The sequence below is a fragment of the Trachypithecus francoisi genome, unplaced genomic scaffold (genome assembly GCF_009764315.1).
Source record: "Trachypithecus francoisi isolate TF-2019V2 unplaced genomic scaffold, Tfra_2.0 Lachesis_group5, whole genome shotgun sequence".
Classification (NCBI taxonomy): domain Eukaryota; kingdom Metazoa; phylum Chordata; class Mammalia; order Primates; family Cercopithecidae; genus Trachypithecus; species Trachypithecus francoisi.
In genome coordinates, this window is record NW_022681470.1 from 136,918,081 (window position 1) to 136,933,804 (window position 15,724).

Here is a 15,724-nt window from a genome sequence, read left to right on the forward strand (position 1 = left end):
GGCAGCTGTGTGCCACCTGATAGCTGGCACGGTGGGGAGGGGGGAGCATCCTACCAGCTGTGCACAGCTGTCCCCACGGCCGCACAGTGCCTCCCCAGCTGTTCCCTGTCCTGCAGCTGGGCTGCTTAATTGGCGATTTGTCGCAGCCCAGGGAAACACCACACAGCGGGGTGAGGGGGAAAGGGAACTGGGGGTGCTGCAGAAGGATGTTGGGGGGCCGTGCGTGGCAGGACTGCCAGAAGGAGCAGAAATGCAGAAATGGCAGGCACAAAAGCAAACAGCCAAGGAGAGAGCAGGAGCCAGGAAGAGGGGGGCTCCTCAGGAACTAGGTCTGGGCAGAGGAGCCCAGGAGCCCTTGCCCCAGGAGCCAGCTGCAGACACAGCAATCTATGCACCCCAGGGGCAGTCCTTGCAGAAGGGATCACCTACTGAAGCCCTGGCCAGGGACCCAGGATGTAGCCCAAGAGTCTCCCGGGCCTTCTCAACTCCTCTCTCCGCCTCTCAAGGCTCCCCTAGGGAAGCATGTGGCCCATGCTGGCCCAAGTCCCTGCCTGCCACGAGGAGACCCTGGGAGGGACCCCAGAGTCACACAAGGAAGCTTTCTCACAGAGGCCAGCCTCTGCTGGCCGTCTAGAGGGTCTCCAGCCTACTCCCTCAGCCTGAGGCCTGGAGGCAAGCCCTCCTTTTCTCCTCCCAGGAGGAGGAGAAGCTGCCAGCACTTGCATTTTCTCTGGGGCAGCAGAAAAGCAGGAGTGCCTCCCAGCCCCACCCCACTCCACCCCAGCCTCTGCCTGCTCACTTGGCCCTTCCCAGTAGGGGCCTATCTAGAAACCATCACACAAAGTACTACCAGCTCAGACCCTCATCTTCTGGAGGAGAAGAATGATGCTCAGGGCCCAGGCCTGTCCAGAGCAGACATGCCCTGTGCACAACCCACACGCGTGAGTCTGCACTCCCAGGCCCTGTCACACCCACAGTGAGGATAAACACAGGCTGTACCGCTGGCACATCAGCGGGGGGCTCCAGCAGCCAGCCTCCTCACACACGTGTGCTCATGCACATGCACACACACACGCACGTGTTACATGCTCTCTTCCAGAGTCCTCTCCAGGTCTGTCTGCACCCTCAGTCAAGAACAGAGGTGAAGGGGGGTGGGTTCAACAGGAAGAGGAGCCCTAGAGGGGACTGGGAAGGTCTGAGCTGGCTTCTTCTGTACTCTCTCCCCTTCGCTAGCTTCTCTGCCTGGCCTCAAAAGAACTCTGCTCATTTTTCACTAGACTCTGAGCTTCTCTCTGTAAAGTTGGGCCCTTGAGACCAGTGGTTCTCATCCTGGGAGGATTCTGTCCCACGAGGGGACGTTTGACAACGTCTGCAGGCATTTTTGGTCATCCAAACTGGGGGTGGTTTTGTTGCTGGCATCTTGTAGGTGGAGGCCAGGGATGCTGCTAAACATCCTGCCATGCACAGAACAATCCCCCTACACAGAATCATGAGCCCCCAGATGTCATGAGTGCCCAGGGTGTCAAACTGCTTTAAACCATGAGGCCACAGGGTGGGGCAACCTCTCTAGAGAAATAGCAGGAGGGGCTGTGGCCATCCCACTGTGGGGTACCAGAGGCTTAGCAGTCTCTCTGCTTCCCACCGCCATACCACAGGCTCTACTGCTGATTCTGACAGCATCCCTCCACGCCTCCACTCCCTTCCTTCAGCCTGCTCTGCCCTCCCTGGAAGATCAGGAGGCAAGAAAACAGATGGGCAATGCCCCCCGACAGGGGGACAACTGGTGGGAGGCTCACCAGGTAAACTCAGAAGGGGACAAAAAGGCTCTGGGCTTCCCTTGCTCTGCTCAGAATCCCCTGCACCCATACCTGCATCCACATCGTTGGGCCACCCGCTAGACTGGCTGCTGCCAGCTGCTGGGGAACGGCCTGTCCCGGGATAGAACACGTCGTCGACTGGGCTCTCCATCTCGCTGTCATCGATGGACTTGGGGCGCTTGGTGGTGCTGGGGAAGGAAGACAGGGCCAGATGGGCCAAGGATGGGCCGAGGCTCCAGGGAGTGACCAATTGTCCAGGCTAAAGAACTGCACATGGATGGCCCTCTGGGTGGGAAGTGGTGCTGGCTGACAGCAGCATTTCTCGGCACTCACTGCTTGCCCAACCCCAAGATCAGCCCTAGGGCCTCTCAAGCCATCAGCTCCAACCTGCTCCTCTTCCTCAAGCCCCTTCCCCATCTGTGATGCCACGGTCCTCCAAGCTGCCCACATCAGAGAAGTTGGCAAAACCCTCAGCTTCCTCCTGTATCCCACCTATGATTTCCCAGCAGCCCCCAGGGCTAGGGTGAGGTAAATGAGGTACTTGCAGGGACAAAAATGCCATAAACTCAGTTATCAATATAAATAATATTTTAGTCCCTTTTTTTTTTTTTTTTTTTTTTGAGATGCAGTCTCGCTCTGTCGCCCAGAGTGGAGCACAGTGGTGTGATCTCTGCAAGCTCACTGCAAGCTCCACCTCCCGGGTTCACAACATTCTCCTGCCTCAGCCTCCCCAGTAGCTGGGACTACAAGTGCCCGCCACCACGCCCGGCTAATTTTTTGTATTTTTTAGTAGAGATGGGGTTTCACCGTGTTAGCCAGGATGGCCTTGATCTCCTGACCTTGTGATCCACCCAATTCGGCCTCCCAAAGTGCTGGGATTACAGGTGCGAGCCACTGTGCCTGGCCTAGTCCCATATTTTTAAAAAATCAAAATGAATGCCAAAAATCTCACAATTAATATAAACACCCATGTTTAAAAAAAAAAGGCAGGGTGGACCATGCCCAGCACAACTTGCCCTGGCCAGAACCCACATCCCTGCCTCGAAAGCAGCTCCCTCCCTCTCCATGCCACCCCACCCTCCAGACCCTCCCACACTCAGCCTTTCCAATGGCCTCCCAACTGGCTATCAGTCCCGCCCACACACACTGCTGCTGGAGAGAGCTTTCTGGAACACACACCCTCAGCATCCCCTGCTTAAAACCCCTCAGGGGTCCCCACTACCCAGGGATGAAGTCTAAATGCCTTCTTCTGGCCTCCAAAGCCCTCTGCGGGGTGGTCCCACCAGCCTATGTGGGCTGAACTGGGATAGAGGCTACCCTCTTCTCTGGAACATTTTCCCCACACCTCCCAACCTCCTCTGTGTCTGGGCTCAAATGTGACCTTCCCAAGACAGAGACCTTCTCGGACTCCCACTTCCAGGCAGAGCTATGTCTTGTGCGAGTTTGTGTCCCCAGGGCTGGGTGCTTCATGACAGCAAAAAGCAGGAGCTCAGGGGGTGACTGCGCATGGTGGACTCTAAAGTGTTAGAGCCAGTGCCCTCAATGAGAGGTGACATTCTCAAGCACCCCAGCCTCGGTGACACAGCTGACTATAGCCACTGGGAGGGCCCTGGCCCTGGGGGAAGTGGAGAGAAGATGGAAAGGCAGGGCCACTGGGCTCACCTGGTGGAAGGAGGGGAGGTGATGGACCGCCGCCCCAGGGTCACCTGGTTGATGTTGTAGTAGCTGGGACTCTCCAGGTCCGCCAGCGAGAAGTTGGGCCCTGATGCTGTTGCAACAGGAGCTAGGAAGAATGAGAGGGTGATGAGGTTTGGAGATGCAGGGAGGCCTGATGGGGTCTGTTTTGTTGTCATGAACGGCTTCCCAGAAGCCCAGAGTGGGGCCAGGAGATGGGAGAAAGAGGGCCATCTGGGCTGCTGAGGAACCTCCTCCCAGCTAGGGGGTCACAGGAGAAGAGCCTTTGGTTGTGACTTTTTCTTTTTCCTTCAAAGCAATGGAGACTGGAGACAGGCCTCTCTGGAAGACTCTATTGTACCCAGCCCAGCACCAGTAGGGCCGAGAGTGTCCCAGAAAGCATCTGTCCCCATCCACCTGCCCTAAGACCCCGTTAGGAGGACATCCCATGAGGTCCCACCTCCTCATTTTCAATCCCCATCCCTGGCCTGGAAGGAAGGACTCACTTACTCTGTGATACTCTCACCAGCTCCGTCACATTCCAGACCCCGGAAGTCACAAAACAGTCCTGGAAACTTAAGTGCCCTGAAGAGGGGAAAGGATGAGTGAGTCAAGACAAGGCCAGAAGGGGGCTGCCTGGCTATTTCCAAAGATCTTCCCCACTGTTGACTGTCCCTCCCAAGTCCTGTTTCCAGCTCCAGGCTGGCCTTCAGGTCTACACTGAGATGCTCTAGGTGTGCCCCCATCCCCTCAGGACAGCAGGCTAAGCTCAGTCAAGGGACAGCTGAATGAAGGGGAAGAAGTGAGGGTGGCCAGGGCAGCCAGGGTAGGGGAAGGAAGTGGAGGGGCATGAAGGACAAGGGCAGCTGGGCAGGTCGGGGGCACTGACCGTTGGGCAGTGGTTTGATGTCCGCATCTCCTTGCTGGTTTGAACTATCTGATTGTCCGGATTCTGCAGGAGACACAAAGGGGAGGATGTGTCAGGAGCAAAGTTCCCCATAAGCACCAGCCAAGCATTGGCCCCTCCAGCCTGGTGCAAGAGCAGGGAGGGCCCACCCCGGCCACAGAAACCTTCACCCCACTCTCTCCCTAAACCAGCCGAGGGAGGCTCAGGGAGACCCAAAGTGGGGAGGAAAGATAGGCTCAATGCAGGTTTCTCAGCCTCAGCACTGATGACATTTGGGCTGGATTGCTCTCTGTGGTGGGGAACAGCCTGTACACTGTAGGGTATCTGAGCAGCATCCCTGGCCTCCACCCACTAGATGACAGTAGCACCCCAGTTGTGACAACCCAAACTGTCCCGAGACATTGTCCACTGTGCCCTTAAGGGCAAAGCCACCCTCAGGCAAGAAGCACCGGCCAAGAGTCAGGAGCAAGGAGGGGTCCCAAGAGAGAAGTCAGAGACTCACTCTCTCCACAGTGGGGACAGACCCAAGGGTCCCCCATCCCCCACCCAGCTCCAGCTCCCAGAGGAGCATCCCCTTCCCTAACTTGGTTAATTGAAGCCACTCCTGTCTGCCTGCGCCTCCCCCACCTCACCTTTATGCTCACAGGCAGTGCCTGGCAACCCAGAGGGGGGAGGTTTGCCCTGACGCTGTCGCCCGCTCTGTGCCAGCCTGTCTGGGCTGTCTCATGCCCCGGTGCCACAGCTGCTCAGAGGGAGCCCCGAGACAAGGGCTCATTGTGCAGTGGGAGCTCACAGAGGACTGGGGGCAGGGTGGAGTGTGTGTGTGAATATTTTGCTGAGCTTGGGAAAGCCCCCCACCCCCGTCCCCCTGGTCCTCAAAGCTTTGTGTGCCAGGGGCGCAACGGGGACCTCCAGAATGCCTGCCTGGGCATGACAGCTGGCGAGAGGGTGGTGGAGGGGGGCCAGGCAGGTTGTGGGGCAGGAGGAAGCCAGGCATTTGGTGAAGAATCAGCTGCTCACAGGGGGACCACTTGGGGGTGGCATCTGAAAACCTTGCCTTGGTATTGGCCAGGGCTTTGCCCAACTTTAAAGAGCATTCCTGCCTCCTGGGTCTCGCCACCACCCTGATTCAACCTGCTGGCCCCCACCATAAAGGTGGTTCCCAAAAGGTGACATCACCCCTAGGGTTGGGGTGAGGGACCCCATCTGTCACTCAGGAGGCAAGGAACAGAGCTAGGTGCTGGGGCTGGATGACAGGATGCAGCCCACCCGGGTGGCACCCCTGCTTGCAGCATGAGGGCCCCACCACGTCTGGGGCTGAAAGCACTGGCACGCTCCAGGCTACCTGCCTTAATGTAATGGGTGAAAAAGGGTGACTGTTTCAGGCCCCACTCCCCCCCACCCCATCCCCACTTAACTTTGATTTTTTAATTCCAAAAAATAAATCCTATTGTAGCGAGTCAAGAAAAAGTAGTTCTTTTTAATACAGAAAGTGCTAACAAGTGCTTTTAATATGGAAGGATACACTTCACCACCTCTGGTTTGGGGTGTATCCTTCCATACCTCCCCTTTTGCTCAGCCCTGGTGATATGTTTGGCAAAAGAGGTTCCCACCCTGAGCCATCTCTTTGTTAGTGGCACTCTCTGCTCTGGAGGAAGCCCACCCATGTTCCCTGAAAGGGCAACCTCTCTGTGCCATACCATGGTATGAATGTGAACTTTCTTGACAGTACCTCACTCTCTCACCTTGGCCCATTGCTGGGTTTCTGGGTCTGATTTGAGCCCCAGCCAGTCCAGGAATGGCAGCCAAGGGGTCTACAGAGCAGGCAGCCCGCCCCAGGGCCTCCTCAGACCCCAGTTCTGTGGCTGCTCTAAATCATGGCTTGGGAAGGGCACAGCCTCACAACACGTGCAGAGGTCAGCAAGGGGCACATGGTCCCCACTCTGCTGCCCAGGGGTCTCTCTGCTATGAACCCCACCCATCCTAGGGACAACTCGGTCCCCAACAAGCCCTCCAGAGATGGATCAGTAGAGTCAGGGGAAAAAGAAGGAAGCCTCAGAGTTCACCCCATGGGAGCGGTCCCAACCCACTGCAAAAGGCCAAGTGGAGATGGTAAGCCATGTGCCTGTGCACACGCATGTGTGAATGCACACGTGTGTACCCAGCCCAGGGACAGCCGAGAGGGAACCCGACAAAGAGATGGAGGTGGGCCAGCGACTGAGGCAGAGACAAATGGGGCTCCAGGAGAGCGCGACAGACAGGAAATCCTTCTAAATCAGGACACAGCCCCAAAATGTTATTGCTGTTATTACTATTAGCTCTGTGTAAAGGAACAAGAGGGAGCGAGGATCCGGTGCGAGCGAGGCCCCTGCCACGCGCCTCCGGGCGCTGCTCCGGGCGCTGCTGGCAGCCATTTTAGACCTTGGCAGCCATCTTACGGCTGGCGGCCCCAGCCGGAGGCCCACAATGCCGCCACCGCCGGCCCCTGACATGCTCAGCTCAGCTCCAGGACAAAAGGCAGAGACATGGGAAATCTGGACCCAGGCTCAGAGGCACAGGAGCCAGGCCTGCGGCCGGGGCAGCTGCAGCCAGGGCCCCACTGATCTGCTCAAGTGGTGTTCCCCTTCTCCCCTCTGGCCAGCACAGTGAAAGGAGCAGGGAAGGCTGAGGCCAGGAGCGGGGGACACCGCAGCTCTACTCAAAGGTGGCTGAAGTCCTCACAGGCCATCTCAAGGCCCAGGGCCTTAACTAGCTCAACAAGAGTAGACCCCTGTCCCGAGAGGGCGGCAGGTACCTCGGGACACCAGGGACGTAACAGGGGAAGGTCTCTGAGCACCCTGTCAGCTCAGGGATGTGCCTTGGATAGATGGAGGAAGGAGGCTGGCAAGAACCAGCAAGTGGCTGCAGGGCCCAGAGAGGCCACTAGGTCCATGGTAGAAGGGCTCCTGGGGAGGCAAAGACATGTCCTGCCCACCAGAAGTGCAATGTGGGCCAGCTATCTTACCTGGTGGGCTCTCTGGGGAGTCTTGCCTTGAGGTCTGGGCCTGCTCTGGACAGCCCCCCGGGCGACAGGAGCTACAGAGCATCTCCATGTCGTGACTGCCTTGCCTGTCTGGGCTCCCCGGGGGAAGGGATAACCCCGGGATTTGGGACAGAGAGGAGGAAGGCCCCTTTAGGATGCCCCTCCCCAGGCCCTGCCTCGTGGCTGCTCTGCTTTTATCTGGCAGAATGGGGCTTATCACAGCCACCAGCTGAACAAATACACAAATCCACGGTTAGTGAGGAAAAACACTCTGCCTGAACTCTTTATCTCCTGTTCACAGGCCCCGCACACTGCCCACTGCCAACAACACAGGAGGGGACCTGACTGCAGCACGGCAGGGCTCTGTTCTCCACTATGAAGGTGGAGGGCGGCCTCCCAGACTCTGGCCGGGCCTCCCACTCAGTCTCCACGCTCCGTCTCTTGGCCACCCCCCTTCTTCCCTCCTTGCCCCTGAGCCCGGGGTGGCTCTCCCCTGGCAGTCCCTGCCAGGCAGGCGTGCATGAGTGAGCCCCTGCCCACAAGGGAGCCCCCTCCAGAGTGTGCTCTCTCACTGGGGACAATGGGCCAGCTGGTGGCCTATGGACTAGTGGAGGGGCAGGGACAGTGTTGGCTGGCACAACGCAGGCAGGTGCCGGGCTCCATCTTTTATCTTTTATCCCCTGTCATCGGCCCACGCCCCCGAGGGCTGTGTCTCTCATTCCTCAGTCTTCTGGGGCCATGTCCCCTGGAAGCCTTTCTGGCCTCAGGCTTCTCTCCAGCCTGCTTGCCAGCCAGTGAGGACATTAACTGCATACCTCCAAGTTCAGGACCACCCAACCACCCTCCCAATCACTTCAGGGACTGTGGCTCCCGGTGCTTCCTGGAGAGACTGGTTGGAGATGGGAGAGAGTGGGTGCTGCTGCTTCCCCTCGCCCCACACCAACTCAGAGTTTCCCTCCATGCTGGTGCTGGGAGCTGGAGAGATCTTTCTGTGCTCTCAGCTGCTTTCCACTCGGCCCATCAAATGCAGCTGCCTAAAACCTGAGCCCAGTCGCTGTGTCCGACAGGTGCCTTGGCCAGGCTAGCATTCGAAGTCCCTGGTTTCTGGGCCAGGCTAGGGGAGGGAGAGTATCTCAGAGCCCACAGCTCATTCTCGATGCTGTTTGGGGGTGTCAGGCTGACTCGTGTCACACAAAGACGCAACTCAGCTGGTTGTCCTTCTCTGGGGACCTGCGCTACTCATGAGATCCATGTCTCTGAGGCAGAGGCTTCCCCTGCCCATGGTTCTGGCCACTTTGCAGACATCTGGAAGGGAGGGCTATGAAGGGACAGGCGATAAGACTGGACTCTGTCTCCGCATGGGCCCAAGTGGGCTCTGTTGAACAAGCCTTCGAAACGGGATTTGGCTCCAGGTTCTGGGGCCACTCTGTATTCATCTGCACACCACGGGTCATTCCCCAGCATCAACAGCTTGTGGGCTGGAGGCCTCTGGCAGTGCCCAGCCCAGAGCCAGCCTCAGCCAAGTGGCCACTCTGGGCCCCTCTCTTCCTTGGGGGCCCTTCAGTATCCCCTGGAACAGCCACAAAGTTCCCCTGCAAAATTTCCCTTCTCACACCCACACCAGCTCCCCTTCTTAGCCCCCAGAACAAGTCCTCACCTTACTTCTTTTTTTTGTTTTTTTTTTTTTTTTTTTGAGGCGGAGTCTCGCTCTGTCGCCCGGACTGGAGTGCAGTGGCCGGATCTCAGCTCACTGCAAGCTCCGCCTCCCGGGTTTACGCCATTCTCCTGCCTCAGGCTCCCGAGTAGCTGGGACGACAGGCGCCCGCCACCTCGCCCGGCTAGTTTTTGTATTTTTAGTAGAGACGGGGTTTCACCGTGTTAGCCAGGATGGTCTCGATCTCCTGACCTCGTGATCCGCCCGTCTCGGCCTCCCAAAGTGCTGGGATTACAGGCTTGAGCCACCGCGCCCGGCCACCTTACTTCTTTTATGCAGCTCTTTGCCTTTCCCTTTGGATCCCCATTTGTGATCTTACTTCCCTGTCTCCCTTGGCTCCCCTCCCTCTGTCCTTCCTCTGCCTTCCCCTCACCTCTTCAGCACCTCCCTCTCTTCCTTCTGCTGTTTGCAGGCGCGTGTGCTTGTGCCTGTTTCCAGGAGGACTCTGCCTCTTCAGTAGGGTTCTGGAGGGGAAGCTCCAGCAGCCAGGAGGAGCCTGGGGTTGCATATAAACTCCAACTGACAGCATTTTTTTTTTTTTTTTTGAGACGGAGTCTCGCTCTGTCGCCCAGGCTGGAGTGCAGTGGTGCGATCTCAGCTCACTGCAAGCTCCGCCTCCCGGGTTCACACCATTCTCCTGCCTCAGCCTGCCGAGTACTGGGAACTACAGGCGCCCGCCACCAGGCCCGGCTAATTTTTTGTATTTTTAGAAGAGACGGGGTTTCACTGTGTTAGCCAGGATGGTCTCGATCTCCTGACCTCGTGATCCACCCATCTCAGCCTCCCAAAGTGCTGGGATTACAGGTGTGAGCCACTGCACCCGACTGCATGATTTTAGTATAATATTTTTCCAGCTACAGATGGAGAGATAGTTATGGCTCCCACTAGGGTGAGGGAAGAATTCCTGCTGGCTACAGCCAACACTGGCCTCAGCTCCCACTCGAAACAAACTTGTGCTGTGAAAGGAGCCATGTATAATTTGCTGGCCAATTGCCCCCACGGACTTTGGCCTAACAAATTTTAGGGAGGATGAGGGGCGTGCACAGATTTGGCCTTAGCTGAACCCACATATGCATACCCAGGCATGTGCATACACTTGGATGCACACACTCATATTCTCAGACACACACACACACACACACACGGAGGTGCCACTAGCCACTTCTCGCTGTCAAGAAAGGGTGGAGTGAGATGGTACATCTGGAGCCACCAGAGAGGAACCCCCTTCAACTCTGCAGGAACCGCAGGCCTTTGGAAATGGGGAGAACAGCCCTTGGGGTGTGCCTGCCTATCCCCTGGCCCTCCCAGGCCTGACGTTCCAGAAGCAAGTGGGGGTACATTCTGTTCTGGGGTGCCTCTGGGCAGCTGTAACACCGCATCCTCTGAAGGGCTGATGTGATTCTGGGGCCAATCACTGGCCCTCCCAGCACTGCACCCGCCTCCTACTTCTCTCCCCTTTCCTCTGAGATTCCGGAGCGTCCAGGGCACGGGAAACCCAATCTCAAGGGGAGCCAGAGGCCCCACCTGTAGCAATCAGAGCTGGAGAATGTAACTATTGTGCCTCCTGAAACCCAAGTCTGAGAATCTGAGACACCCTGAGGAGGGGAATGGTGGATAGATGGGGGGCTGAGGGGACGGGTCACAGAGGGGTTCTCCCCGTCTCAGCAAACAGGAGACTCAGGGGACCGAGGAAGTCCTTGAGAATGCAGGGCAGCCAGAGGGCAGATGGGGGGTGGAGGGGGTGGGGGGAGGCTTGGCCAGGGCCTGGGCCCACGGGGCTTCTAGGGTCTTCCTCTCCTTCTCTCCATTCCTCACCTGCCCCACCAGCCACCATGCATGTGCACACACACATGTGCACAGACACACACACACGCACACACACATCCCGGAGTCATCCTGAGGTGGCAGGTTTTTTCCTCCTCTGTCATCCCTAGAGTCTCACATGGTTTAAAGCAGGAGCCTCAGCAAGAAGCATAGCCCTCAAGCTGTGGGTGGGGGTAGGGATAAGGACAGGGGAACATGTCACCCCATTATTGTCCTCTCCCCTTTCCTCATTCCCTCCCTGCTCATAGGTCCAAAGGGGCTTCCGCCTTTGATTTGACTGACCTGCTGGAGATGGGGGATGAGGACATGGCAGAGGGGATAAGTGACAGGAAAGAGGAAGAAACTGAGTCACACTCACATGTGGTCTAGGCCTGCTCTGGCTGCCGCTAGGGCCTAGGCTCAAGGAAAGCCATTGTGGGGGTGGGGGCGGTAGGGAAGGCACAGGAACCTGGCAGATGAAGGGCCAGCATCTGGATGGGACATTCCCCTCTCCATCTCCTGACCCCAGGAAGAACTACTTTCTCCATTCCAATGCAACCCGGCCTCTATGGGTGCCCCTGGAGCAAGGGCCAGGCCTGACTACTGCAGGACTCATGGCTCGGCAGTGAGGCTTCGGGAAGTGAGGAGAAAGCAAGTCCGTCAGCTTATCTTATACCCAGGAGACCAGCAGAGCAGTCTCACGCTTCATCTGAAAGCCTCAGGCCTCTCACGGTGTCGAGGTGAAGAAGGCCTGTCTCCTACAGTCCTTGGTTGCCTCCACTCCCCATGTGGAGACGGACTCCTAGCCAGAAGCCTTCCAGCCACACAGCCCATCACTGCCTCCCTCATAAAATGAGAAAGGTGTTCCTAAGCTCAAAATTTTCCTCCAAGAAAACAACAGAACTCCCACCTCCCTTCCATCCCCAGCAAGTGGCCCTGGAGCCCTCCAGGGAGTTTTTTTGGTGTGAGCTGCTCAGCGTTCTCTGCCCGGCTCTGGTTCATTAGCAGCTGTCCCCAGCCCAGGGAGAACTCCTGGAGATGGGCCCAGGCATGGAACAGTGGGAGAAACCAGGAGGCACTAGGGAGCTGAATGCTCAGTTGCTCTTCCCCAAGGGATGACAGGCAGTGGCTAGCAAAGGAGAGAGAGAAGGGATATGCCCCTGGTGCAGAGCAGAGCACCCAGCAGGTGGACAAAGGCCCATCTGCCAATGGCCACTCCAGGACCAGCCCAACAAGTTAATAAATGAGACCCCCAGTCACAGCAGCAATGAGACATGCGAGTGGGCCTGCAGGCTCCCCCTAGGTCTGCCCATGGCAAGGTGACCCAGCACCAAACCTGGCACCTCAGACACCTGACTATGGAGGGAACAAGTGGACCCTGGGCACGGCGGCAACACTGTCTGGGGTGTTTCAGAGATACCTGAGGCAGGAATTCCCATCAGAGCAGAAGAGATTGAAGATGACAGGCAAAGAACAGGCAAAGAAGAAGGCAAAGAAAAACATCTTGGGGAGATGGAGAAAGGCAGGAGCCACTGCTTCACCTGTCCTCTGAGCCTGCCCTTGGCCTACCCAGGGAGGTGCCCTTGGTCTGGAGCCTGTGTCCACTGAGGGGGTACAACACGGTGCTCTACCACTTTAGATACCCTGTCCTGGGTGAGCTGGCCTTGCCCTAGCAAACAGGGGCCGAAGGGGGCAGGCTGAAGTGGAGGGTAGGAGGAGGAAGGAGGTGGGTGGCCAGCAACGGCATACCAGGGCTCCCCCAAATTCACATCCATGCTCCAGAACCTACCAGCCCGTGACTTTGGCCAAGTTATGAACTGTTTCCTCATCTGTAAAAGGGAGATAACATCTACCATTAGCATTCCTGGGTGAGGAATAAATGAGAAAATATGTATAATAAGGTGCTTAGCTCAGGGCCTGGCTCATAGTTGGGGCTACATAAACGTCGCCTGTCCTTCCACCTGGATTACTATTTTCCTTTATCTCCATTTGCTGAACGCTTATTCCTCCTTCTCAACTCTATTCAAATGCCACCTCCCACCCTCGGGGGGAAGCTGTGGCTGACCCTCAGCTCCCCTCTCCAGGAGCTCATGCTCTTGAGTACATGGTGAGTGTGTCCTAGATTGCAGTTTTTGGTGTCCTGCCCCAGAGACCACTGCCAGTGAGCAGAGGGGCTCCCTTGGGGCCTGGCCTACTACCATCTACAAAGAGCAACGGGGAGGCTTCTCTGTAAATATAATGGCAGAACCTGGGCAGACACCCGTACAGACATATCCCTCCCCACATCGGTGTGCAGTAGCCATCCAGTGGTCTCAAGATACTCACTATACTAGAAATGGGGTTGGGGGAGAGAGGGCCAACAGGGCACAGGGAGGATAGAGCTTGTCCCCCCAGACTCTGGGAGTGCTTAGGCCCAAGGCCTGCCCAGCCCAGCCCAGCCTTAGAATACAGAGAGCTGAGAAAACCAGGAGCACAGGCACAGGCCCATGGGCAGCCAGGCCAGGCGCCTCTCCTGGCAGTGCTGGCTGGTGCCACGATTCAGCCAGCAGCTGGAGCCAGCATTTCTGAGAGGGCCTGGGGCCAGGAGTCACGTGATGGTGGGGTCCAGGCAAGTGGCCCCCAGTCCCTGAAGCTTCTATCCCCTGCCCAACCTGACGAAGAAAAACTGACAGTGGAGAATGTCCTCCACACCCCACATGCCAAGAAAAGAGAGGGGCCCTGGGGAGGGGGTGTCCCATCCCAGTTAGGGGCCAGCAGAGCTGCTCTTCCACCCCCACACTCTTTCTCTGTTTCCAGCACTGCCCTTTCTGGCCCTTTGAGCTGCCCAGGACAGGACAGGCTGGCCAGACAATCACCCTCACCCTCAGCTGCTCTTAGGGCTATTAATAGTGTCCCCACCTCCCAGGGCTAGGCATCACCCTCCTCCTACCCCCATATACACTTGCCCTTGGTCTAATTATTCATAAAGGGACAGAGTCCTCCAGACCCTAATGCCAACCTGGTATAAGAAGCAGGAGGCAGAGGCTCTGCAGGCCACTCAAGGGATGCGCCTGGGACAAGCAGGAGTTTAGAGGAGGGATGCGAGAAGGCAGGAAGCCCCAGGGCCAGAGAGCAACCAAAGGACAAAACTAAAACTAGAAGATAGAGAGAGAGGGAGAGAGAGAAGGAGGAGCCACAGCAGAGAATCAGGGTCAAAGCAAAGAAAGAAGACTGGGGCAAAAAGAATCAGAGAAGTACAATACAAGATTCTGAGAGAGGCAGGGAAAGAGGGCAAAACCAAAAAGAGCAGAGAGGAAATTATTCCTTTGGGAGAAGAAAAAAAAAACAGAAAGAGGAAAACTTTCCTAAAGATACTCAGGAGTAGCTTTGTGTGCACAACTGCTGGGCTGCATGTAGCTGCCAGCATCTGTCTGGTGGGCACTCAGCAGAGTGAGGAGCTGGGGAGACCCCAGGACAAGCAGCCCCTACTCACCCACCCCGAATGCTTCTGGGGAAGGGAGGGAAGGAAGAGGAAAAGGAAAAGGAAAAGGAGGAGGCTCAGAGAAGGAACAAGTGGCCAAGAAAAGGAAGGTGGAAGAAGTGAGACCCTATAGAGCAGGAAATTCACTTTAGCCCAGGGCAGAGGAAGGTCCCTAAGCTCTCTGCCTATTTGCCTGAGGAAATCAAAAGGGACAGAGAATAGGCAAGGATTGGGGAGCATCAGCCTCTCCCACCACCTCTCTCTGCCCCCTGCTGTCTTTCTGGCCCCAAGCAGAGTTCTGCTCCTGCCTCCCCTCCACTGTTCCCTTTCCTTGGAAGAATCCATCCAGGAAGCCTCAGGGCCTGGGATTAGAACTGTAGAACCCACCTACGTCAATTCACCCTGTGGGGAAGTGGGAGTTAGGCCGAAGCCACCTGCCTCCCCTCCTCAGGTGCTAACATCCTCAACCCCTATGACCTATGAGAGAGCACTCAATACCCAGGCTGGTGACTCCAATGGGGCCTCCTTCACCCAGAGACTTGCCTTGGTGCGGCAGAGACTGAGCCTGGCTCATGGACAAGCAACAAACACAAATGCCCACCATAATCAGATGTTTAAGTGGGGCCCTTCTCCCACCTGGAGGCTGGGAACTAAACAGCCTTTCCTCCAAATCCCACCTACATAGGGAACCTCTGGCTGGTCCATGGCTGGGGAAGTGGGAGACTCTTGCTCTGGAAGGTAGGACAGCCCCAGAGACCTGGCCACCAGGCCACTCAGGCCAGGAGGTCCTGACCAGGAGCACCCCACTAGACCATCAGCCCCTTGAGGACAAGCCCTCTCTGTTGATTTTGTTTGCTGCTACATCCCCCACATCTCTTTTTTTTTTTTTTTTTTTTGAGACGGAGTCTTGCTCTGCCACCCAGGCTGGAGTGCAGTGGCCGGATCTCAGCTCACTGCAAGCTCCGCCTCCCGGGTTTACGCCATTCTCGTGCCTCAGCCTCCCGAGTAGCTGGGACTACAGGCGCCCGCCTCGTCGCCCGGCTAGTTTTTTGTATTTTTAAGTAGAGACAGGGTTTCACCGTATTAGCCAGGATGGTCTCGATCTCCTGACCTCGTGATCCGCCCGTCTCGGCCTCCCAAAGTGCTGGGATTACAGGCTTGAGCCACCGCGCCCGGCCATCCCCCACATCTCAAAGCACACCTGCAGTGGATGGTAAGACTCCGAAGAGACCCTTCTAGATCCTTCTTCAAACCATGGCTACACTGACCACCCAGAGAACAGAGGCACTAGCTGACACCTTCCCCTTCCTGAAGAAAGAATAGCTTT

General features: G+C 56.9%; 1 protein-coding gene across 13 annotated transcripts in view; it reads right to left on the reverse strand.

Annotated features, from left to right (window-relative positions):
* The window catches only part of NFIX (nuclear factor I X), a 104,635-nt gene that overhangs the window by 20,597 nt on the left and 68,314 nt on the right, over positions 1 to 15,724 (reverse strand). For all 13 annotated transcript variants that reach the window (XM_033198132.1, XM_033198128.1, XM_033198124.1 and 10 more), the window contains 4 exons: positions 4,381 to 4,443; positions 4,002 to 4,076; positions 3,480 to 3,600; positions 1,869 to 2,005 (listed from right to left, as the gene is read on the reverse strand). In XM_033198132.1, the coding sequence (XP_033054023.1) occupies positions 1,869 to 2,005; positions 3,480 to 3,600; positions 4,002 to 4,076; positions 4,381 to 4,443 (396 nt within the window). The remainder of the gene's footprint in view (positions 1 to 1,868; positions 2,006 to 3,479; positions 3,601 to 4,001; positions 4,077 to 4,380; positions 4,444 to 15,724) is intronic.